At 38.5% G+C, this 27,101-nt stretch overlaps 1 protein-coding gene across 1 annotated transcript in view; it reads right to left on the minus strand.

The window, feature by feature from the left end:
* Positions 1 to 27,101, minus strand: part of PHLPP1 (PH domain and leucine rich repeat protein phosphatase 1) — a 266,455-nt gene that overhangs the window by 50,327 nt on the left and 189,027 nt on the right. Inside the window, exons 7-10 of the mRNA XM_008013868.3 lie at positions 25,282 to 25,484; positions 23,247 to 23,307; positions 20,519 to 20,614; positions 15,507 to 15,662 (exon numbers count right to left, since the gene is read on the minus strand). Coding sequence (XP_008012059.3) covers positions 15,507 to 15,662; positions 20,519 to 20,614; positions 23,247 to 23,307; positions 25,282 to 25,484 — 516 coding nt within the window. The remainder of the gene's footprint in view (positions 1 to 15,506; positions 15,663 to 20,518; positions 20,615 to 23,246; positions 23,308 to 25,281; positions 25,485 to 27,101) is intronic.

The following is a 27,101-nucleotide window of genomic DNA, read 5'->3' on the forward strand; positions in this document are numbered from 1 at the left end:
AAGTTCTAGGGTACATATGCACAACATGCAGGTTTGTTACATATGTATACATGTGCCATGTTGGTGTGCTACACCCATTAACTCATCATTTACATTAGGTATGTCTTCTAATGCTATCCCTCCCCACAATAGGACCTGGTGTGTGATGCTCCCATTCCAGTGTCCAAGTGATCTCATTGTTCAATTCCTACCTATGAGTGAGAACATGCATTATTTGGTTTTCTGTTCTTGTGATAGTTTGCTGAGAATGATGGTTTCCAGCTGCATCCATGTCCCTACAAAGGACACGAACTCATCCTTTTATATGGTTACACAGTTTTCCATGGTGTACATGTGCCACATTTTCTTAATCCAGTCTGTCACTGATGGACATTTGGGTTCATTCCAAGTCTTTGCTATTGTGAATAGTGCCGCAATAAACATACGTGTGCATGTGTCTTTATAGCAGCATGACTTATAATCCTTTGGGTATATCCCCAGTAATGGGATGGCTGGGTCAAATGGTATTTCTAGTTGGTCCTTGAGGAATTGCCACACTGTTTTCCACAATGGTTGAACTAGTTTACAGTCCCACCAACAGTGTAAAAGTGTTCCTATTTCTCCACATCCTCTCCAGCACCTGTTGTTTCCTGATTTTTTAATGATTGCCATTCTAACTGGTATGAGATGGTATCTCATTGTGGTTTTGACTCGCATTTCTCTGATGGCCAGTGATGATGAGCATTTTTTCATGTGTCTGTTGGCTGTATGAATGTCTTCTTTTGAGAAGTGTCTGTTCACATCCTTTGCCCACTTTTTGATGGTTTTTTTTTCTTGTAAATTTGATTTATAGGTTTTTTTTGGTAATTTATTGATTTTTCTTTTGAGTTCTTTATAGGTTCTGGATATTGGCCCTTTGTCAGATGAGTAGATTGCAAAAATTTTCTCCCATTCTGTAGGTTGCCTGTTCACTCTGATGGTAGTTTCTTTTGCTGTGTAGAAGCTCTTTAGTTTAATTAGATCCCATTTGTCAATTTTGGCTTTTGTTGCCATTGCTTTTGGTGTTTTAGACATGAAGTCTTTGCCCATGCCTATGTCCTGAATGGTATTCCCTAGGTTTTCTTCTAGAGTTTTTATGGTTTTAGGTCTAAAATTTAAGTCTCTAATCCATCTTGAATTAATTTTCGTATAAGGAGTAAGGAAAGGATCCAGTTTCAGCTTTCTACATATGGCTAGCCAGTTTTCCTAGCACCATTTATTAAATAAGGAATCCTTTCCCCATTTCTTGTTTTTGTCAGGTTTGTCAAAGATCAGATGGCTGTAGATGTGTGGTACTATTTCTGAGGGCTCTGTTCTGTTCCATTGGTCTATATCTCTGTTTTGGTGCCAGTACCATGCTGTTTTGGTTACTGTAGTCTTGTAGTATAGATTGAAGTCAGGTAGTGTGATGCCTCCACCTGTGTTCTTTTGGCTTAGGATTGTCTTGGCAATGTGGGGTCTTTTTTTGGTTTCATATGAACTTTAAAGCAGTTTTTTCCAATTCTGTGAAGAAAGTCATTGGTAGCTTAATGGGGATGGCATTGAATCTATAAATTACCTTGCGCAGTATGGCCATTTTCACAATATTGATTCTTCCTATCCATGAGCATGGTATGTTCTTCCATTTGTTTGTGTCCTCTTTTATTTCACTGAGCAGTGCTTTGTAGTTCTCCTTGAAGAGGTCCTTTACATCCCTTGTAAGTTGGATTCCTAGGTATTTTATTCTCTTTGAAGCTATTGTGAATGTGAATTCATTCATGATTTGGCTATTTGTCTGTTACTGGTGTATAAGAATGCTTGTGATTTCTGCACATTGATTTTGTATTCTGAGACTTTGCTGAAGTTGCTTATCAGCTTAAGGAGATTTTGGGCTGAGACAATGGGGTTTTCTAAATACACAATCATGTCATCTGCAAACAGGGACAATTTAACTTCTTCTTTTCCTCACTGAATCCCCTTGATTTCTTTCTCTTGCCTGATTGCCCTAGCCAGAACTTCCAACACAATGTTGAATAGGAGTGGTGAGAGAGGGCATCCCTGTCTTGTGCCAGTTTTCAAAGGGAATGCTTCCAGGTTTTGCCCATTTCGTATGATATTGGCTGTGGGTTTGTCATAAATAGCTCTTATTATTTTGAGATACGTTCCATCAATACCGAATTTATTGAGAGTTTTTAGCATGAAGGATTGTTGAATTTTGTCAAAGGCCTTTTCCGCATCTATTGAGATAATCATGTGATTTTTGTCTTTGGTTCTGTTTATATGCTGGATTACATTTATTGATTTGCGTATGTTGAACCAGCCTTGCATCCCAGGGATTAAGCCCACTTGATCATGGTGGATAAGCTTTTTGATGTGCTGCTGGATTCGGTTTGCCAGTATTTTATTGAGGATTTTTGCATCGATGTTCATCAGGGATATTGGTCTAAAATTCTCTTTTTGGTTGTTGTATCTCTGTCAGGCTTTGGTATCAGGATGATGTTGGCCTTGTAAAACGAGTTAGGGAGGATTCCCTCTTTTTCTATTGATTGGAATAGTTTCAGAAGGAATGGTACCAACTCCTCCTTGTACCTCTGGTAGAATTCGGCTGTGAATCCGTCTGGTCCTGGACTTGTTTTGGTTGGTAGGCTTTTAATTATTGCCTCAATTTCAGAGCCTGCTATTGGCCTATTCAGGGATATTTCCCTCTACACACTGCCTTAAATGTGTCCCAGAGATTCTGGTATGTTGTCTTTGTTCTCATTGGTTTCAAAGAACATCTTTATTTCTGCCTTCATTTCATTATGTACCCAGTAGTCATTCAGGAGCAGGCTGTTCAGTTTCCATATAGTTGAGCGGTTTTGATTGAGTTTCTTAGTCCTGAGTTCTAGTTTAATTGCGCTGTGGTCTGAGAGACAGTTTGTTATAATTTCTGTTCTTCTACATTTGCTGAGGAGTGCTTTACTTCCAACTATGTGGTCGATTTTGGAGTAAGTGCGATGTGGTGCTGAGAAGACTGTATATTCTGTTGATTTGGGGTGGAGAGTTCTGTAGATGTCTATTAGGTCTGCTTGGTGCAGAGTTGAGTTCAATTCCTGGATATCCTTGTTAACTTTCTGTCTTGTTGATCTGTCTAATGTTGACAGTGGGGTGTTAAAGTCTCCCATTATTATTGTATGGGAGTCTAAGTCTCTTTGTAAGTCTCTAAGGACTTGCTTTATGAATCTGGGTGCTCCTGTATTGGGTGCATATATATTTAGGACAGTTAGCTCTTCCTGATGAATTGATCACTTTACCATTATGTAATGGCCTTCTTTGTCTCTTTTGATCTTTGATGGTTTAAAGTGTGTTTTATCAGAGACTAGGATTGCAACCCCTGCTTTTTTTGTGTGTTCCATTTGCTTGGTAGATCTTCCTCCATCCCTTTATTTTGAGCCTATGTGTGTCTCCACATGTGAGATGGGTTTCCTGAATACAGCAAACTGATGGATCTTGACTCTTTATCCAATTTGCCAGTCTGTGTCTTTTAATTGGACCATTTAGCCCATTTACATTTAAGGTTAATATTGTTATGTGTGAACTTGATCCTGCCATTATGATATTAGCTGGTTATTTTGCTTGCTAGTTGGTGCAGTTTCTTCCTAGCATCGATGGACTTTACATTTTGACATGTTTTTGCAATGGCTGGTGCCGGTTGTTCCTTTCCATGTTTAGTGCTTCCTTCAGGATCTCTTGTAGGGCAGGCCTGGTGGTAACAAAATCTCTTAAGCATCTCCTTGTCTGTAAAGGAATTTACTTATTTCTCCTTCACTTATGAAGCTTAGTTTGGCTGGATATGAAATTCTGGGTTGAAAATTCTTTTCTTTAAGAATGTTGAATATTGGCCCCCACTCTCTTCTGGCTTGGAGAGTTACTGCCGAGAGATCTGCTGTTAGTCTGATGGGATTCCCTTGGTGGGTAACCCGACCTTTCTCTCTGGCTGCCCTTAATAGTTTTTCCTTCATTTCAACTTTGGTGAATCTGACAATTATGTGTCTTGGAGTTGCTCTTCTCGAAGAGTATCTTTGTGGCGTTCTCTGTATTTCCTTAATTTGAAAGTTGGCCTGCCTTACTAGGTTGGGGAAGTTCTCCTGGATGATATCCTGCAGGGTGTTTTCCAACTTGGTTCCATTTTCCCCTTCACTTTCAGGCACACGAATCAGACGTAGATTTGGTCTTTTCACATAATCCCATACTTCTTGGAGGCTTTGTTCATTTCTTTTTACTTTTTTTTTTCCACACCTCTCACTTCATTTTGTTCACTTGATCTTCAATCGCTGATACTCCTTCTTCCAGCTGATCGAGTCGGTTACTGAAGTTTGTGCATTTGTCACGTATTTCTCGTGTTATGGTTTTCATCTCTATCAGTTCTTTTAAGGTCTTCTCTGCATTGATTATTCTAGTTATCCATTCTTTTTTCAAAGTTTTTAGTTTCTTTACGCGCTGGTTACGTAGTTCCTCCTTTAGCTCTGAGAAGTTTGATTGACTGAAGCCCTCTTCTCTCAACTCGTCAAAGTCATTCTCTGTCCAGCTTTGTTCCGTTGCTGGCAATGAGCTGCATTCCTTTGCAGGGGGAGATGCGCACTGATTTTTTGAATTTCCAGCTTTTCTGCATTGCTTTCCCCCCATCTTTGTGGTTTTATTTGCCTTTGGTCTTTGATGATGGTGATGTACTGATGGGGTTTTGATGTGGGTGCCCTTTCTGTTTGTTAGTTTTCCTTCCAACAGTCAGGACCCTCAGCTGTAGGTCTGTTGGAGTTTGCTTGAGGTCCACTCCAGACCCTTTTTGCCTGGGTATCAGCAGCGGAGGCTGCAGAAGATAGAATATTGCTGAACAGCGAGTGCGGCTGTCTGATTCTTGCTCTGGAAGCTTTGTCTCGGGTGTACCCCGCTGTGTGAGGTGTGAGGTTTTGGTCTGCACCTAGTGAGGGATGTCTCCCAGTTAGGCTCCTCAGGGGTCAGGGACCCACTTGGGCAGGCAGTCTGTCCATTCTCAGATCTCAGCCTCCATGCTGGGAGATCCACTGCTCCTTCAAAGCTATCAGACAGGGGCATTTACCTCTGCTGAGGTTTCTGTTGCTTTCTGTTTAGCTATGCCCTGTCCCCAGAGGAGGAATCTACAGAGGCAGGCTGGCTTCCTTGAGCTGCGGTGGGCTCCACCCAATTCGAGCTTCCCAGTGGCTTTGTTTACCCACTTAAGCCTCAGCAATGGCGAGTGCCCTCCCCCAGCCTCGCTGCTGCCTTGCAGTTAGACCTCAGACTGCTGTGCTAGCAATGAGGGAGGCTCCGTGGGCATGTGACCCTTCGGGCCAGGTGTGGGATATAATCTCCTGGTGTGCCGTTTGCTAAGACCCTTGGTAAAGTGCAGTATTAGGGTGGGAGTTACCTGATTTTCCAGGTGTTGTGTGTCTCAGTTTCCCTTGGCTAGGAAAAGGGATTCCCTTCCCCCTTGCACTTCCCTGGTGAGGCGATGCCTCGCCCTGCTTCAGCTCTTGCTGGTCGGGCTGCACCAGCTGACCAGCACCGATTGTCTGGCACTCCCCAGTGAGATGAACCCGGTACCTCAGTTGAAAATGCAGAAATCACCCATCTTCTGTGTCACTCACACTGGGAGCTGGAGGCTGGAGCTGTTCCTATTCAGCCATCTTGGGTGCACCCCCCTCTCTTCCCATTTCTAAGCGCATTTTTTTTGTTTTGTTTTTAGAGACAGGGTCTGTCACCCAGGCTAGAGTGCAGTGGTCCAATCATAGGTCACTGCACCCTCAAGTTCCTGGACTCAAGGATTCCTGAGAGGCTCCTGCCTCAGCCTCTCAAGCAGCTGGGACTCTAAGTGTATGCCACCATGCCTGCCTAATTTTAAAAATTCTTTGTAGAGAGAGGGTCTTGCTATGTTGCCAAGGCTTGTCTCAAACTCCTGACCTCAAGCTATCCTCCTGCTTTGGCCTCCCAAAGTGCTAGGACTACACACATGAGCTACCACTCCCAGTCAAGCTGCATTACTAACAGTTTGTCACCACTTTTTGTATATTAATCTTCTACCCTCTTTCCCACCTTTCAGTCTCAAATCTGTATTTATATATACCAAAATGCTCACTATCATTCCTTTTGCTAAAATATACCAGTTATTTCTTGGTTAGATAAGTTCATCCTCTGGTACATCATGCCCATACAGCTTTCTGTGTGGACAAATGTTCTATGTCTTTACACTCTAGCATGGTACCCACTAGTTACATGGGGCTGCTGGGCATCTAAAATATGACTAATACAATGAATTAACTAAGTCTTCTATATTTATAAATTGTAACTCATTTAAATTACCACTAAAAGTCACTGGATTACATACTTTTTTAAGAGGATGAATTTTATGGTGTGTGTATATCTAAAAAGCTACAGGCTTTGTGACTACAGGCTTTGAATCACACTTAACTGCTTTAGTAGATGCCTGGAGAAGGGATCATGGGTGCACAGATCTCTAAGTCCTTGAGGTCTTTAAAAAGCACCTTTATAGAGACATAATTCACATAATATTAAATACACCCTTTTAAAGTGTGTGACTTAGTGATTTTTTAGTTTTTTCACAAACTTGTGCAACCATCACCACCATATAATTCCACAACAGTTTCATCATTTCATAAAGAAACTCTATACCCATTTGTAGTCACTCATCATTTCTCCCTTCCTCACATCCCCTGGATTTACTTTCTATCTGTATGGATTTGCCAAATCCAAATATTTCATATAAAAAGAATCATACAGCATGTGTCCTTCTGGTTCTGGCTTCTTTCACTTAGCATACTGCTTTCAGGGTTTATCCATGTTGCTGCATATACTAGTACCTTTTACTGGTGAATAATATTCCACTATCTGATATAACAGTTTGTTTATCCATTAATCAAGTGATAGACATTTGAGTTCTACTTTCCAGTTGTTACGAATAATGTTGCTGTCAACATTCATATACAAGTTTGGTGTAAACATCTATGTTTTCATTTCTCTTGGGTATATACCTAAGAGCAGAATTGCTGGGTAATACTATGTTTAATTATTTGAGGAACTGACAATCTGTTTTCCAAAGTGCTTCCATAATTTTACATTCCTGCCAGCAGTGTATGAGGTTTCAATTTCTCTCCATTTTCTCCAACATCTGTTATTGTCTTCTTGATTATAGCCACCCTAGTGGGTATAAGTCATATCTGATTGTGGTTTTTATTTACATTTCCCCAATGGCTAATGATGCTAAGCATCTTTTTATGTGTTTCTTGGCCATTTGTATATTTTCTTTTGAGACATGTCTATTCACATCCTTTGAACATATTTTCATTCAGCTATTTGTCTTTTTTATTGTGAATTGTAAGAATTATTTCAAGTCCCCTATCAGATATATTTCTGTGGGTTGCATTTTCACTTTCTTGATGGTATCCTTTGAAGCACGCAAGTTTTAAATTTTGATCAAATCCAATTTATCTATTTTTTTTAGTTGTTGCTTATGTTTTTGGTGCTTAAATGTTTAACAGTTTTCTATAACTTAGATCTTAAAGGAGACTTCGCTTGATATAAAAATCTTGAGTCAATCTTTAAGTTTTCAAAAAACATTGCTCCATTGATTACATTGCATTGTATAATGTTTTTGAGAAGTATAATGACAGTCTAAATATTTGCCTTTTAAAATTATTTTATCTTTTTACGGGTAGTCATAATTATTTATATCTTCAAAATCTAATGGTTTTAATATAATAAGTTTTAAAATTGAACATTCTGGGTTTATTCCAAGTACCCAATTGATACTCTTTTTCAAATGTACTTTAAGATATTTTGTTTGTTGTTGAAAAAATTCCTTGAATGATATTTTTAAATAATACTTCTGTCACTTTTTTTTTGTCTTTGTTCTTCAAGGACACATATACAAATGTTATTCCTTTTGGATCTGTCTTCCATTTCCACTATTTTATCTCTAGCTTTTCAAATAATTCTTTATCTTATTTTCATTCTTTTCATTTTCCTTTGTTTCTTTAATGTCCCTTATTAATTTTTTGGGTGTGTTCTCCCTTGGGCACCCTGTAATTACTCCTCATTTCTCAGATAACTGTCATTTTCTTCCATTTTCTGAGTTAAATCACTTCTTTCCAGTCCTTCCTGTTTGTCCCTTTTGCTCTTAGTTCTTTAATTTTTTGTTTTATATCATAAACTGTTCACTTGACTATTGTTAATTCTGCTTGGAATGTTGTCTTATAGTTTTGTTAGGCTTCACAACAGATTTTTTGGGGTACAAATTATTCGACAGTGGACATACGTTGTTTTTTGTTTTCTCATTTTGGGAGCCAATAACCCAATAAGGATCCGTTCATCTTTTTCCCAATCATTTTCACGGTATCAGGTTGTTTTACAAGTTTCTTAGTTCAGTGCTGTATCTTCTATCAGCATATATCAAGTGAAGATACATTAAGGGATCTCTTTGTTTGGACTGAGTAGGGAAGGGCTGTGTGTCCTCTGATGTTCTGGTTCACTTGTCTTGTAGAACCTTTAGTTTTCCCCATTTGCTTCACTTCCTCTTTACCAATCCAATTGCCAATTTTCCTTCAATAACTGTATTTCTGGCTTGCTATTCCTTCCAGTTGCATGTACTTACACCTAAGCTTAGGTGGTAGTGGTAGACCCACCTAAAGCCCCACTGCCAGCTCCCCTCTTCTCTCTTCCCCACAGTTTTTCTCATTCTGCCATTGCTTGATACAAAATCTTAGGGTGAGGTAGGGATAAAGTCAAAGTGTAACTGCTGGGAATTGATGCTTATTTCTCTTTTTATTTATAATTTACCCTCTCACTGAATTAAGATAGGGGCTATCACACTTTGGAGCTGCTAAAGGAACATATTTCTCATAGAAGATGCTCTAGCTCAGTAGGGTGCAATCTGGCTGCACTTCCTAATTCTCTAGGGAGCTTTCCTTAGTGTAGAATTCTCAACTTCAACTCGAAGATATTCTTGTTAAGTAGGTCAGGGTGGGGCCTCAAAATCTATATAGCAGAACTCTGATGGTGGAATTTAGAATCATCATGGTGCAAAAACCCTTGTCCTCATGCATTTTCGTGGTTTCTGGGGATATGCACACCCCTCACTGGCAGGGTAGACTCGCCCATCTCATCCATTTTAAGAGCATCAGAGAAACGGGGGCAAAGATTACCAAAGCAGTCTCTCAAGAGTATGGGCAGAACTCTTCTGATAAGCCATGAATGGCCTCTTTCCAATCTCAGAGCAATGTTCACAGCTGAACACAGGAATGCCTGGAAGCTTCTGGCTAAACCTTTCTGGTTTGTTCTGGTTAATAAAAATGGAGTGTGCCACCAGAACTCCAACCTTGCTAAGATTACACAGTCAGCCACTTTCCAATGCCCCCACCCTACTCCATTCTCCAGGACTGAGGTAGATCTTTTTGGGAGAAATAAGGGAGAGAAAAGAATGAAAATTCTCTTCCCCTTCATAGTATTCTAAACATCATTGACCGATTCTCTAGTTTTGAAAAACTTGTCAGTTGATTTTGATGTAATAACCCTGGTTAAGAACTATACCTTAAAATACCTGAGAAGCACAACACTTTAAAAAGCAGAGAAGGGTTGTATATGTTATCTAGAAATATCTCTAGACACATTCAGTTTTTCTATTAAAATCCTTCTTTTATAAAAATCTATTTGTTTCAGCAGTAGTACCTGGGTCACCTTAAGCTTTCAGTGTGTTCAGCAGACCGTCTGCACTGGAGTCACTGGGGGAGCCTTGTTAAACATACAGTTCCCAGACTATCCCTCTAAAATCGAAGTGAGAAGACCTGAGATAAGAGCCAAGAATCTGTATATTTGATAAGTACTTTAGGAAATTCTGAAAACACTTTGAGAAACACTACCTTAGTCCACTGTGACTCTCAAAACATCAGACACTTCATGATACATCAGAACGTCAAAAGATAGCCCTCGTCACTGAAAAAAATAGTTGCCTACAGCTGAGATTTTTAAAATGCCAGAAATATCTGTCTTTGCCAAAAGGCACCAGTTGTCATGGTCAATTGATCATGCTCTTCTAAATTTTCTGTTCCCTTTTAGTCCTTTTGATATTTACATATATTCTCTCTGAGTCACTAAAACTTATGGTCTGTAATGTGACTAATACTCTGGGAATATTTAATAAACACACATGAGCAATTACCACGAAGCTCATTTGAACATATACTTCCCCAACTTCTGCCCCTGAAAATACCTTGTACTAGTCCACTCAGGAATAAAAACAGACCTGGCTGCCCTCCCACAGCAGGGACCTATAACTCTCCTTTAACGGGTCCATTTTGGCTTTGTTAATTAGGCTGACTTCATCAGGAGAAGCGGTCTGGCCACCAAATGTGTGTGCAGATGCTAGGTGGACAGGGAGTCAGCCATTGCCAAGATTTCAGGAAGACACAGAAGGATGGCAGTCCCTCTGGCAATGTCTCATCCACTCCGGTGACCCATGGAGAATGTCTACCCTCCCCGCACCCATCTGTTGATGACAACTAATTATCTGAAACTCCTTTGGGGTTTCCATCAGGAAAATCCTCGACTCTAATTAAAAAGACAGGTAAATGAGAAATCTAGGCCCATGATCTAGATTAGAATATCTTCCTCAAGTATTTAGAGGAAGATGAAGACGACTAAAAGTTGTCTAATGTAACACAGATTCCCCTGTCTCTTATTTGGTTACCAAATAGCTTCCTGCTACCAGGTATAGTAGATTAATATATACTATTCTAAAGCTGCAATACCTTTTTTTCGTTTTTTGAGACAGGGTCACACTCTGTAACCCAGGCTGGAGTGTAGGTGGCATGATCAGAGCGCACGGCAGCCTCGAACTCCTAGGCTCAAGTGATCTTCCCACCTCAGCCTTCCAAGTAGCTGGGACCAGAGGTGTGGCCACCACACCTGACTTGTTTTTTTTTGTTTTGTTTTGTTTTGTTTCAGTTTGTAGAGATAGGGTCTTGCCATGTTGCCCAGGCTGGTCTCAAACTCTTAGGCTCAAGCAATCCTCCCGTGCTGGCCTCCCAAAGTTCTGGGATTATAGGAGAGTCACTGTGCCCGGCCCTGTAATACTTGACAGTATGAGACGGCTTTAGCAGGAAAAATTCAGAGCAAAGGAAAACTCTCATGAGTCAAAATGTGGTCTTCTGCCCTGTGTCCAATAACACATGCTTCTCTGATATTTCTCATAACACTTGGTAGCGCAAGTTCTACTTAGAGGATGAACCACTGAAACACATAAAGCCCTTTCCTCAGTTATATAACGAAACACAGAGCTGTAACCATAATTTATTACCACACACACACAAAAAAGGAATTTACATATTTTTAAGATTTGTATTATGTAGCAAACTGAATGGAAGGGCAACTGAAGCAAAGTTTCACCAATGCCTGCAGCTGTTTGCCAAACACACAGCTTTGTATCATCCAACAACAGAATGTTGCTCATCATACCATAAGCCTAAATTATACTCGACCAACTTTATAATTTTCCGTCTATTCTACCTTCTTGAACCTACCTTTCACTATAGTTTATTGTGCAGTTACTTTAAACTCTTCATTAGATTGTAAGCTTCTTGAGGATAATTCCTATATGTAGTCATTTTTCAATGTCCTACGCATCCAGCACGGTGATTTAAACTCAGTGAGATGTTTGCTGCATTGAACCATGTGAACAAAAACAAATCACAACTGAAACCCTCTGCAAGAAGCCAGTCACAAAGAATCTTTCCTAAAAACTGTTTTTAATATTTTAAGTTTCATGTTTTCTGGGTTGGCCTACTTCAGCAACTGTTTACTAGTTTAATCATTCCCCCCTCAAACTCATCAAACCAAATACACGATATTTGTAAATTTTCCGGAGTTTAAATTATGCCTCAACAAAAAAAAATGTAATAAAATTTTAAAAAATAGGTAGGTAAAAATCTCCAGTATTGAGGTTGTGCAAAGAGGATAAGTATTAACCTTTAAAGGCAATACTTTGGTGGAAATCATTAGAAAATGTTATTTTTGTTATCTTCTAACAAGTGAACTAATATAAAAATATGGTTTAAAAAAAAACAGCTAATCAAATTTATCCCACCCCCTTCACATAATCCTGTCTGCCCAAGATAATTAACAATCTTAACTTTTCTTTCTGTTTCTACTAAATCAGTTGCTATGCTATGCTGGAGATGTAGCAATTATAGCTTGGAAAACAAAGGTACGGGAATATGCCTTCTTGAAACAGTTTCTTATTTCTCCCATTTTTTGGTCATTTGTTTTACTCTCAGAAAATAAAACCAAGATATTTTCTCCTTCTTATTCACCCAACCCTTTACTCCAGAACTCTCCTGTGCCAGAAATGTTATTTATCCTGCCCTGTCCTCCCCTCACAGCCTCCAAAGGCTGGCAAATTCTCCCTGACAGCCCCTGTTTTCAAAAATGCAGCTGGCTGTAGACACGTCAGTCTATTTGTATGGGGATTTCTGCCTAAATGCCTTTAGCTAACACTGCTGGCCTAGCTTATGATAGCAGTGTCCTTCCAGTGGCTCAGTTCACACCTTTGTCCAGTTCATAGTCATGTTCCAGTTCACACAATCCTTCCTTTTCCAACATACAGGTACCATTTGAGAACTGAACAAATAAGCAAAATGAGAAAACCGAGGTTTAGAATGACCTGCACAGAATCACAAAGTCAACAATCAAGGCAGTGGTTCTCAATCCTGGGAGTCATCACAATCCCCTAAAACTACAATTGTTCTTACTTAAATCCTTGTTCAAACACATCTAAACATGAAACACAGTCTCCAGAAAATGAAATACAGAAATGTATTTCTGAGAAAAATCAAATTCTCAGAAATGAATAAAGAATGATTATTATCTACTGGAAATTCTAGCACTGATAACCTTTAATAGTCGTGAACTTACCAGAATTGGCCAGATTCAGAAATGGTTTTTATTTCACTCAGACTCCTAAAACCTATATCCATTCCTTTATTTGGTCCTACAGATTCAGTGTAGAACTCTAGGGGAACAAGTGGATTCCCATTATGATATAACTTATAATTCTCCATAGAAGAAATCAAATTTTATAGTATTCACAACCAAAAAGTATATGTCTAAAGTGATCTGTCTCTGCACACTGTGCTTTGATATTAATGTAAAAACAATAATTGTGGCCTGGTGCGGTGGCTCATGCCTGTAACCCTAGCACTTTGGGAGGCCAAGGCGGGTGGATCACTTGAGGTCAGAAGTTTTAAGATCAGCCTGGTCAACATGGGGAACCCCATCTCTACTAAAATTACAAAAATTAGCCAGAAGTGGTGGCACGCACCTGTAATCCTGGCTATTTGGGAGGCTGAGGGAAGAGAATCACTTGAACCCAGGAGGTGGAGGCTGCAATGAGCTGAGATCACACCACTGCACTTCAAGTCTGGGCCACAAAGCTAGACTCTGTCTCAAAAAAAAAAAAAAAAAAAAAAAAAAAAAACCCAAAACCAGAAAACAAGAATTCTTTCAATGATCTTGAAACATTTCACTTTTTGCCAGGAGGATGACATAGTACTGGCCAATTACAATATGACAATCCCATTTTCTCATAGTTCTATTGTTTCTTTATAATTATTCCAGTTGGAATTCGTTATAACTTACATGAGTACAATGAAGATAATTTTCTTTTTAAGTGAGGAAAACAGAACAAAAGGAAAAAGAAGAGTGCTAGAAATGTTCTATATCTTGTTCTGGGTAAGGTGGTCCCTGCAACTATTTCTATAAATATGTAAAAATTCATTGAGCAGTACACTTAAAAGTTGGACACTTTACTGAATGTAAGTCAGTTTTGTAGTAAGATTTTTTTAATCTTATTAAAGATTTATGGAAAAGATGAGGAAGAAAAAAATATAAAGCCTGGAATTGAAATTCCTTAAATTCTCTATCATTTATTACACAAATATTTTTTGAGCACTTTCCTTTATTCTAGACACTGTGAGATGTTGATGATAAAACTATAATTAAGACACAGTCATTGGCCGCATGTTAGTAATCTAATAATGGAGAGGGACAAGTGAACAAGAAATTACAATACAGTGTGTGATGGCTATTATGATAGGAGTAAGCTCAGGGAGTTAGGCACATGCAGTGGCAAATCTAATTCAGCTTAGGAGAGCCAGAGATTGCAGATGGCCATTTCACCCACATAATATGACACATGCTGAAACACAGCTAACATTTATTTTGTAAGGCAAAAAGATCCGTCATCATTTCCTTCTTTTCTCTGCACTTCTAGAAGCAAAATTAAATTTAACATTTTTGTTTTCATTATGAGATACACTTAAAGTTAGATCCTTCATATTGTCTCTAAAGTAATGGTCACTCCCTAAAAATAAACATGGGAGCAGAAGTCAAAATAACTCAGGCTATCAGCCTATGAAATGTTTTAGAATGATGCACAAGGGTTCTGAAGCAAACAAGATGCTCCAAAGTAAGTTAACAGCCACTGTTACTTAAAGCTTTCTTTAAAGAAAATTCTGTATGTGGCAACTTATCACAACAAAGTAAAAGAGCTTCATTTAATGTTGAAATTAACCTCTCCCTCTCATTCAAAACAACTTCTTCAAATGCTTAAAGTGTATGATACAAGTAATTTAGGAAAATTTTGTTTTTTCAAAACAAAATAATTGAATTGAATATGGAGTTAATTATGGTAAAGATAAGAAGGACTGATTAAAAAACAGTAAGTGCTGGGCACAGTGGCTCTCACCTGTAATCCCAGTATTTTGGGAGGCCAAGGTGGGTGGGTCGCTTGAGGCCAGGAGTTCGAAACCAGCCTGGCCAACATGGCAAAACCCCATCTCTACTAAAAATACAAAATATCAGCTGGGCATGGTGGCACATGCCTGTAGTCCCAGCTACTTGGGAGGCTGAGGCAGGAGAATCGCTTGAACCCGAGAGGCAGAAGTTCCAGTGAGTCGAGACCGCACCACTACACTTCAGCCTAAGCAACACAGTGAGACTCTGTCTCAAAAAATCAAAAAACCAAAAACAACAATAACTAAGCTAACTCTAGGACAATTCATCTCCATCTCCCAAAGTCCCAAACATGTGAAAGCAGGAACAGAGAATCATAAGATAATTAAGCTAAGCCTGGCATGGAATGTGATCAGGTAGTAACACAGGAGCACACTTCTCATCCTTGTTTTACACCTACATCCCCATGACACATGTAGGGACAATGTAACCTACTTTGTTCCAGAGAGCAGCAAAGTTAATAAAGAATCTATAGGTTGCTCCTGACTCCATCGCCTACAAAATGGTCAGTAAAGTGGCTGGCAAAACTATTTCCTTCACAAATCTGGGACAGACACATAATCAGAAAGTTCATACAGTCTCAGGTCACAAGAGACAAAGATACAAATGAGGGAGTATTTATAGACTCAGATGATAAACAAGACAAACGGCTTTACCTGTCAGCCTTCATCAGAAGGTTAGGCGGGAGCTCAAGGAGCTGGTTGTGTTGCACATCCAAGACCTCCACCGAGGTTCTTTCTAGCCTTTCAGGAAGCCTTGCCAACTGGTTGTGTCCTGCCAGTAGTTTCCGGAGACTGCTGTTACAAAATAAGCTGTATAAAAAGGGACAAAAGACCGAAAAATGAAAAAGAGTAGAATACTTAAAATTATCTCTCCAAAAATCACAAATTCATTTGGAGCAACTACAAATTCATTTTAATATAAATTCAAACTTGGAACTATTTGTGTTTCAATACTTTCTATACTCAAGAAAAGGAGGAAGGAAAAAACTATGTAAACAGATACTGAGCAAAGAAGCTCTGCATAGCAAAAAGCAAGTTCTATAGACGGAGCCACTGAAGAGATCAGTCTAATCTTGTCAGGGTCACAAGGCAAGCTTTAAAAGGCTGTATGCTTCCCCAGAGTGGGGCTTGTATCTTGTACTGTCCCAGAATGTTGGGTGCTTTACCCATAAGAGATTCTGAATAAACACAGCTGAGCAGTCTTTACTTATAGGATCTGCATTAAATAAAGGGTTATTCAATCAAACTTTTACAAATGTCAACTGAGAAAATGTTATGTTTTTCCTCAGTTGCATTTCACAATCCTAATTGTTTCTTCTTTGCCTCACTTCCCTGGCTGTATGTCTCCGTTTTTTTCTAGCTTAATCCTAGACCAAGGTAGAGACTCCCTCCCCAAAGAGCAGCATGTACTTAATCCACTATTTTATTGAGAGACTTAAAGAGCCATTTGGAAGCTTGGCTGTGTTTCTTGTAAAGGTCATCAGAACTGTCAGAGATGATGAATACTTGTTAATCTAATGTAAATCTACATTATGACCACTTCAGACTTCCCTAACATTATAGAGAATAAAACAGGCCCTGGGTTTAAACAGACATCTCAGGGGTGGGGAAAAGTGAGGTTACAATTTGCATCTTGATCACTTTAGATTAAGAATTTATCAATCTGCCTAACTGATAAATTAATAATTAATTTATTAATCTGCTGTCAAAGAATGAGGCTTCCTCATCCACCTCCTGTTTTCCACCATTCTGATCTCACTCATGAATGCCCACAATTTTTTAAAATTAATTTTTAGTTGACAAAAATTAGCATACATTTATGGTGTAAAACATGTTTTAATATATGTATACATTGTGGGATGGCTAAATCAAGCTAATTATCATATGCATTACCTCACATATTTATCATTTTTTTTTGTGGTGAGAATATTTAAATCTACTCCCTTAGCTATTTTCAAGAATACAAGACATTGTTATTAACTGTAGTTAAAATGCTGCACAATAGGTCTCCTGAACTTACTCTTCTTGTCTAATCCAAATTTTGTATCCTTCAATCCACAAGAGTTAAAAATTCCCATAACATTAGGGCATAACTTTATTCACTTTAAATAGCAAATGGAGTTTCTTTGCTCACAAAGATGCTAGCAACCTGTCTCAATGCTGTGACAACACAGGCCCCAATTAAAGATATCTGAGTTGGCAGGTTTAGATATCAGTGTGACAAGACAGATTATCCGGGCCAGATTATCTATGCAGTTACCATTACCATAGGGCAGTCTCTGTAATGGTCACTCCAGCCTATTATTTCAGCATGTGGTTCATCATATATATATACGTATCCTTTACCACATAAATAACTAAAAGGTGATAAAATCTTTTATCTTGATTTTTCCAAATAAAAAAGATCAACTATAGGATGAGTATTGAATGCTAATTATTTGGTTTAGCTCAATTCTTTTGGGTACTGTCTAAACATTAAAATACTTTCTTTCCTTTTTAATACATTTCTGCCTCTAATAATTTCTCTTTTGTCAAACTCTTTTTTTTTTTTTTCCTTTGGGATAGAGTCTCACTCTGTTGCTGAGGCTGGAGTGCAATGGCGCAATCTTGGCTCACTGCAACCTCCACCTCCTGGGTTCAAGTGATTCTCCTGCCTCAGCCTCCAGAGTAGCTGGGACTACAGGCATGTGCCACCACGCCCAGCTAATTTTTGTATTTTTTAGTAGAGACAGGGTTTCACCATGTTGGTCAGGCTGGTCTTGAACTGCTGACCTCAGGTGATCTGCCCGCCTTGGCCTCCCCATGTGCTAGGATTACAGGCATGAGCCACCACACCCGGCCCTGTCAAACTCTTCACATACCTTACTTGGACAAAGTATGAGTATTAAATCAATTTTAATTAATCATTGTCTTGCCTGAATTTTTTTTTTTTTCTTTTTAAGAGGCAGGGTCTCAGCTCCGTTGCTCACGCTGGAGTGCAGTGATGCAATCACATGTCACTGTAACCTCGACCTCCTAGGCTCAAGCAATCCTCCTGCCTCAAGTCTTCCAAGTAGCTGGGACTACAGGCACACACCACCATGTCTGGCTAATTTTATTTTTTGTAGTGATAGGGTCTTGTAGTATTGCCCAGGCTGGTCTTGAACTCCTGGGCTCAAGCAATCTTCCTGCCTTGGCCTCCCAGTGTGCTGGGACTAGATCAAGAGCCACGGTACCCAGTCTTGCCTATTACATCAACAACAGGGCTTATACAGAGTTTGCAACTGAACAACACCATAAACAGAAAAACAATGCACACTCTTTTTGTTCCACGTGTTACACACACACACAAGAATACAATAACAATAGAGCATTTGGGATTTGCATTGAATAAGCATTTGTTTAGATTCTCAAAAAGCCTGTTCTGATGCAGAACAAATTAGATCAACAAATCTGGGGGGAAAAATTGGATAAAATGTCAGTTATCTTGCATTTGTTTGTTTATATATATAAAATATAAATATATATTAATGTATAATATATACAAATATAAAAAATATATATGATATATCTTTGTAGCCTTCAGCAAAACAGAGAACTTGGATGCCAATGTGCAATCTGTGGGATTGAGGGGTGAAAGGGGGAAAGAGAACAGAGAAAATAGAAGAAAAAGCCAGGTACGGTGGCTCATGGCTATAATCCCAGCACTTTGGGAGGCTGAGGCAGGCGGATCACCTGAGGTCAGGAGTTCAAGAACAGCCTGGTCAACACAGTGAAACCCCGTCTCTACTAAAAATACAAAAATTAGCCAGGCGTGGTGGCACGTGCCTGTAGTCCCAGTTACTCGGGAGGCTGAGGCACAAGAATTGCTTGAACCCAGGAGGCAGAGATTGCAGTGAGTCAGGATCGTGACTCTGTCTCAAAAAAAAGAAAAAAAAAAAAAAGAAGGAAAGACAGAAAGAAAATAGAAGATAAGGTAGAAAATTTTTTTCAATAAATTATTTTTTTCCCTACTGTTTTCGTTTTTCCTGTTCTTTTACTAAAAGGGCCATGCATGGACACACACACACACACACACACACACACACACACACACACACATCCCCTCTTGTTAATAGTGATGGCTGCAACGGGTCACCTAAATGCTCAGTCAACATAATATTCTAGGGCAGAAAGCACTTTCAAATGGATCATATTTACAGGTATAATGTATTGCTGGGGAACATAATGAAATTAACAGAGCTTTTCAGGGATGAAAATATAACTCAGATTTCTTTAATAAGAGCTACATTCTAACACAGTGTTATCAAATATAAGCCACATGTAATTTTAAATTATCTAGTAGCCACATTAAAAGAAAAAAAAAGAACAAGTAAAAGAATTTTCAGAGTATTATTTCATTTAACCCAGAATATACCCCAAATATTAACTTAACACGTAATTAATGTACACTATTATGATTTTACATTCCATGTATATTTTACACTTACAGCACTTCCAATTAGGACGAGTCACATTTCAGGTGCTCAACAGTCACTTGGCTAATGGCTGGCTGGGGGCTACCATACTGAACAGCTGAACTCTAACATGTTCACTAGGCTTACCAAGCAAGTGTATCTTCTTGGTAAGGAAACAGGAATGGTGATCACATACCTTTAAAGACTGTGCACTTAGTTTACTCCAAAATGGTAACATACTTCTACAATATTTTCACTGATGTTTTTGACTATACATAGCTAAAAATAACTGACTTCCTCTGTTCAGTGATTGGCTGAGAATGGTGGAAATAATAAGACTTGAGTTGAGGCAACCACAAGTAACTATATGAATTTAAGTTAATTGGAATTAACGAATACACAAAATTCAGTTCCTCAGTCACATTAGCCACAATGCAAGTGCTCAATAGCCACATATGGCCAGTGGATACTATACTGGGCAGCACAGATACAGAGCACTTCAATCATCACAGAAAGCTCTACAGGACAGCACTGAATAGACTCTTAGGGTTACTAACTGCATGGCTAGTCACTAAAAATTCACTAATATTTTGACCATGATTAGTCAACTTGAAAATATCTGTCTGTATTTACAGACAATAGAAGTCATCATGTGGCTGTTTTGCAAATCTTGCCATTAAAGTGAAAATTATAAAATAAAAATAAGAACATATTTAAGAGAGAGAAGTTCTTGAACCTTCTACTCCCAAATTTCACAACAAGAAAAAGAGAATCTAGTCTAGTTTGCTCTTTCTAGGTTTCATGACCTCACCATCTTATTTCCCCCTCAAAGTTAAGGTCTAGGGAGAACAAAAGGTATTTATGTTTAAAGTAGACATATTAAGTCAACGAACAGAGGTGGAAGATTCTGAAAGACTTACGATCCCAGAAGTGGGCTAATCATATTGTTTGCTTCAAAGATTGATTTTGGCTTACTTAAAAATTCCCACCAAGCACAACTGCCTGCACGGTTTTGAAAAGTCTGGCTGAGAGTCAAAGCCTCACTCTACTCCTCATTGCACTGCATGAAGCAAGTTTGTAACTTGAAGACACCACACGGGGTAAAAGATACCATATTCGTTTTTAAAGCAAACTCTTTTAGGCTTATGATACCAAGTTAAACACCGAATCAGCAATTTTTTAAATTGCTCATCTATTGTGAGATCCTCTCATTTGATCTGCAATACTCACCGGGCAGGAAGTTCACATATTTGATTATGGCCAATATCCAAAACTTCTAGCTTTCGGCTTTCACATACCCACTCAGGCACATTTTCTAAGCGGTTCCTAAATGCAAGAACATAAAATTGTTTGGTTGAATTTGGCCTCAAAAGTGGTTCTAAACTCAAATTATTACAAAGAATAAGAAAAAACCTTAAATGAAATACCAAAGTACCGTGGGCATAAATCGAAAGAATATGTGGATTCACTTTTCTCCAGAAGTAAGAAGAATTGTGATAGGGAGAAGAAATAAAGAAAAAGTAAGGAAGAGGCAGAGCACAGTAGCTCACGCCTATGGGAGGATCACTTGTGTCCAAGAGTTCAAGATCAGCCTGGGCAACATAGCAAGATCCCATTGCTACAAAACATAAAAAATTAGCTGCTCATGGTGGCATGCACCACTAGTCCCAGCTACTCAAAAGGCTACAGTGGGAGGACTGCTGGAGTAGAGGAGTTCGAGGTTTACAGTGAGCTATGATCTCATCGCTGCACTCCAACCTGGGTGACAGAGCGAGATCCTATCTCTAAAAAAAGTTAAATTTTTTAAAAAGAAGGAAGGACATAGTTACATAATCTGTAGCATCTCTAAAGTCTTGAAAAAAAAAGCCTGGCTCCAAATTGACTTTCCTAAAGGGTCTATAGACCTATGCCAATTTTAGGGAGAATATGTGTTATACTGAAAATAAAAACACACAAAGTCAAATGGCATATCACAGTTTTAATTTCAAATTTATATTTTTTCCCTTAATATTAAAATATTTCCCAACTCCAGCTGTCATCATGAAAATATAGCCATGGATAAATGGGAAGGGAGAGAAATAGTTTTAAAATGGTGGCAATGAAAAGTTCACTAACAGTTAACTCGAAGAATTAATTAATTAAAAACATTTGCTTGGGCACTAGATGGTAATTACAGTTACTATAAAAAAGAGAACTAGGCGGGGCATGGTAGCTCATGCCTGTAATTCCAGCATTTTGGGAGGCTGAGGCCGGCAGATCACCAGAGGTCAGGAGTTTGAGACAAGCCTAACCAACATCGTGAAACCCTGTCTCTACTTAAAAAATACAAAAATTAGCTGGGTGTGGTGGCACATGCCTGTAATCCCAGCTACTCGGGAGGCTAAGGCATGAGAATTGCTTGAACCCGGGAGGGGGAGGTTGCAGTGAGCCAACATCGCACCATTGCACTCCACTTGAGGTCAAGAGTTCCAGACCAGCCTGGCCAACATGGTGAAACCCCATCTCTACAAAAATACAGAAAAATTAGCCAGGCGTGGTGGTGTGTGCCTGTAATCCCAGCTGCTCAGGAGGCTGGAGCAGGAGAATCATTTGAACCCAGGAAGCAGAGGTTGTAGTAAGCCAAGATTGCACCACTGCACTCCAGCCTGGGCAACAGAGCAAGACTCCATCTCAAAAAACAGAAAAGAAAAGAAATCTGTTCAAGATATTTATATGCACCCATGTACGCAAATCCCATTCCTATACTGTTCCTATACTGCTCTTATTCAAAATTTGAAAATAACATTCAGGGTTGCTGGGGGGTTGGGAGGAGTAGGTGGGGAAAGAAAACTAGGTAATGTCTGATTTAAGTTAATTAAATAAAATTGTCTGATGGGTAGTTGTTAGGAAATGCAAGAAGCACTACTCAAAGAGCTTTATGATTTTATAGTTATATATTTATAATAAAAATTTAACTGTAATATTTTCCCAATAACCAAATACTGACATGTCTTGCATAATTGTGATTCAGTATATTATTAAAATAGCTAAGCCTGTGTAATCTCAAGACAAAAGGCAAAATTCTGTACAAGACAAATCATACAATAGTTGTGATTAAAAAGCATGGTGACTGTTAATAAACACACCAGAATTTAAGCACTGAAATGAGTTAACAGTTGTCACCTTGAGTGGGCCACAAACTCCCTATGTTTAGAACATTTTTGTGTATCTTCTTTGGAATTACCTTCAAAATGAGTTTCAATTTTATAATTCATTGTTAAAAATTTTTAAGTTTACTTCGTATAATTACATACTTAGACACTGTCAAGCCTTTGTGCCTTTAAGAAAAAGTCTACTATATTATTTGTGGTAACTGCAATAAATATAATATACCGCAGAAGCAAATTACCATAAAAGGTAAAACGGTTAGCATATTCAAAAAGAAGCTAAGAAAACCAAGCAGGTTGTACAGAATTTCTACTTTGATAGGCTTTGTCACTATTTTCTAAGAATTCTTAGCAAAGAGATATATGTCTAAACAAGGGGGGAAAGAAATCAAAAGAAATAAAGCACTTAAAAAATTAAATTATCCTAAGACTTGGCAGAGTTTAAAAAAATAAAAAAAAATTTGAAAATAAAAAATAAAATTAACATTACTTCAGGGAAAGACACAAAAATATGATTCATATAATGAAAAGAGTTATTAGAGCTTTAAGCCATATGGCCCTCAACTCACTCACCTTTCAAGTCCAAATCTGGTGTTCAAATTGGTGTGCACACTGATACATTGATGCTCTGGTTTGAGCTACAAATGTATTTTAATCAACAAATATATATAATTTTAGACAATAAAGTAAAAATCATTAATTTTTTATCATTTACCTTCAAAATATTAAAAAGTACTTGTGCATAAGCTCAGTTAGAATTACTAAATAATTTTCTAGTAGACTCTAGAGGGCTCTAACACTTGACTTCTTACCTTGAAACATCCATGTAGGACAGATAATTTGGAACTGGGTAAACATCAAGTTGAACAAGTTCTAGAAAGGGAAAAAAAAACCACAAAGACATTACTATCCAAATGACAGAGACTCTTTTTGTATGTGGAACATCATTACTGTGCTTTATTCTCTATTGTTTGTTTAGTTTAGGAAGTACAATACATCATTTGTTCAACTTTAAAAGTACAGAAAAGTAAAAAAGAACTTTTAATTTAATCACAAGATCTTCTTCAGAGATTGAAATAAATCACGCATTCTAATATCCTACCTCTTTTCTATCCATTTACTGTTGCTCTCTTATTGTTATGCAGGCTTAACCACGAGTGCCATCCTTTCAAAACCCAACGGTCCTTCCATAAAACCAAATAATGCTTCTTGTCTTTTGCCCTCATCACCTTAACTGAAACAGCACTCCAGTGGGTCACAAATGACTTATTTTACTTAAATCTGAAACTCTTCCTCAAAACTTTATGAAATATGACACCACTGTCCCCTGTAACTTTATTTCTTGGGCAGAGTAGTTTGTAAATGTCCTTCTGCTTCTCTAAACAGTTACCAAGTAACTCACAGGTGCAGCTCCTATCTGGTTGCCCAGTCTGTCTACAGCTAAGTGTGAGGGGTGTGTAAGTAGACCTTTGGTACTAGCACTCTCCTCTCTTCCAGTTACCTTACTTCCCTGGTTTCAGGTATCACCTCTGAGCAGATGAGTCTCAAATCAACATCTGTAATCCTGACTACAAGTTCCCATTAGCCCAAATGAAGCCCATCACAATAACTTGGATTAGTGGAGTAGTGGATTACCCTCAACCTTCTTCTATAAATGCATTCTGTACATACTCTTTTCACATTAACTGCCTTAAAGCATCACTTCCATCATGTATCCTCCACTTTAGAGTCTTTACTGGTTCTCTATTGCTTATTCTACTAAGGCCAATGCTTCACTATCTGACTATAAGCATGCCTCTCCTAATTACATCTGTGGGTTCAGAATTCCCTATCTTCTCCCAACTGCCCAACAAGCCACATTCAGATTTTTTCTTCCTACTTCATTCCCACTGGTTATCTAAATCCTATAACCCTTCAGTGCTCAGCTAAACTGATTACATTAAAAAATATACCTATATGAGGTTTGGCTTGTTTTTCTGAGATAACAGTAATCACAGTTGAAAAATCCTTCATCTTTCAGAGCTCGTGAGCTGCACTATGCATAAAACAAGTGCATGATAAACATATGTTCAACGTGCAGGAGTGAACACTTGTTTTCATTCAGTTTAATGACTGCAGGGAATTGAAACCTTCATCTTAGCAAACATATGCCCATATTACCTTTTCTTTTTTGGAACTGCCCTGATTTTCAGATTCTTAGAAAGAAATATTAAATGATTAAGACTCTTGCTTTATGGTGTCCTTGTGGGTATATCATTCTGGTTTATCTTTTTTTAATTATCTTTTTTTTTTTTTTTTTTTTTTAGACAGGGTCTCACTCTGTCAACCAGGCTGGAGTGCAGTAGTGTGATCTCAGACCACGGCAGCCTCCACCTCCTGGGCTCCAGCAATTCTCCTGCCTCATGCATTGCCATGCCCAGCTAACATTCTGGTTTATCTTAAGGTGAGCTCTCTGTTAGTCAAACATGAAACTGGAAATCCTGAATGGAGTCAAAATAAAACTTCTTTCACTCTCCAGTATTAAATAAAGTTTCCAGATTTAGTAATAAGGTAGTAAAGATCTCTAGATCTTGGTAATGTAGCCCATGAAATAGTTCTCTTTTCTCTCTTCCTTTAAGCAGAAAATGCAAATCAAAAGTGTGAGTAACTTATAGGCAAAATAAAATCTTCCTTTTTGATTCCTTGAAATAGTAAGTCAGCATTTTTCTTTTGTGACTTTTATTTTAACAAAATTTGAGCTATTTTACTAACTACTTGAGCAAAGAACAATCAGAGAGGCAGAAATAATGATGCTGGGTAAATTCTTGGAACCAAAAGAGCAACTTTGATGTGGCCTATGATACATACCATTAGAAGAGGCATAGAGTGCTTTTAGGAAATAGCCACAGATGTCTAATGTGACTAGTTGATTCCTTTCACAGTGTAAAACTTCAATGTTGTTGAAAATCATGGCATCTAGATCACCAAGTTTATTGTCTCGTAGGTCAAGCTGAGTAACATGCTGTAGAAAGTCCACTTCATCTGCTATCAGCTTCCTAATTATGTTCAACCTTGAAGGAAAAGGACATAAATAGAGACTACAATTAACTGCAATGCTAAACACCCTAATACGAGAGATAGTGAGAAAGAACTCAATTCTCTCTGTACTACAGTTCTCCATGATTTTTGGAATCTCAGCATCTGGCCTTGCTTACCTAGCCAGAGTATCTATTTTTAGCTACAATTCCAGGAGGTTTTAACCTTCACAATATATTCTGAAACACAAGTGACACCACTACAGCTGGGAGAGGAATAAGCACATTGACTTTACCTTGATTTACTTCTAGGGGGAAAATAATCCACTTAAGCATTGACTTCCAAAGAACTAGGAACTGACTTCCAAAGAACTGTGAAACTATCTATACCGTACCGAAAAGAACGTAAGAAACAAAACTCAGAACAACTGTTATGCACATTACAATTACAATGAATATTGAATGAAGGAGAGAAGATGCATGAGCAGGCGGATGAGTAGGATGGAATTAAAGGTTGAGGCGGAAAAACAATAATGGACCAGAGTCACATAACAAATAGGAGTTGCATACTGAATGGGAGCACCAGAGATGGGAATGCAAGCACATGACTCCCAACTGCTCAGGACCAGGATGAACCACCAAAACTACCTCCATCTATAAAATACTGCTTGATAGAGTGAAGTGCAGAAAATACTGAAATCTGGTATCTAAGATCTATTGAGAAATCATAGAATGATAGAGAAAAATGGGAATCAACACCTCTACGATGAAGCAAGGCACAGCGGAAAACTGGCAGAATCTCCAGCCATAAGAACTAGTGAGTTAACTGACTGAAGTTGCTATGGATGAGCTATCAGAAAATAAGTAGTAATGGGGACTACGAACCAAAATAACAAAGACATATTTAGCTTCAAAAGGGAGAAAAATAGATGGAAATGTCAATTTCCAGTTTGTTAGGCTATGTTTAACTCCTTTAGAAACAAACACCAAAAACCATCTACTTTCCATTACAAAGCCAGTAAAGTGCTGAGATGATGACCTTGACTAGAAGAGTATTAATATAGGATGGGCGCAGTGGCTCACGTCTGTAATCCCAACACTTTGGGAGGCCAAGGTGGGCGGTTCACGAGGTCACGAGTTCGAGACCAGCCTGGCCAGCACAGTGAAACCCCATCTCTACTAAAAAAAAGTATTAAAAATTAGCTGGGCATGGTGGCACACGTCTGTAATCCCAGCTACTCGGGAGGCTGCGGCAGGAGAATTGCTTAAACCCAGGAGGCGGAAGTTGTGGTGAGCCAAGATCATGCCACTGCACTCTAGCCTGGGCGACAGAGCGATATTCTGTCTCAAAAAAAAGAAGAGTATTAATTTAAGTCTGGAGTACAGGAAAAAGCAGTTTCTCTGTAGTGAATTCCTATCCTTTAAAAAAATAAAATAAAGCTATGGAAAATGAATTGAGAATAATATCCTAAAGCCACTGAAACACAAGGATGAGTTCCAGCAAAGAGCTGGGATTCGTCAACACACAAGCATAGCATATGGCCTTTTCCAATGTCCCTAAGAGGATGTTTTTTTGGCTCCTTCTCTTTTTTTATTCCAGGTTGTAAGATTTAAAAACTGGCCTTAACCCAGCAATCTGCCTATTTCCAAATG

Source organism: Chlorocebus sabaeus, chromosome 18 (genome assembly GCF_047675955.1).
Source record: "Chlorocebus sabaeus isolate Y175 chromosome 18, mChlSab1.0.hap1, whole genome shotgun sequence".
Classification (NCBI taxonomy): domain Eukaryota; kingdom Metazoa; phylum Chordata; class Mammalia; order Primates; family Cercopithecidae; genus Chlorocebus; species Chlorocebus sabaeus.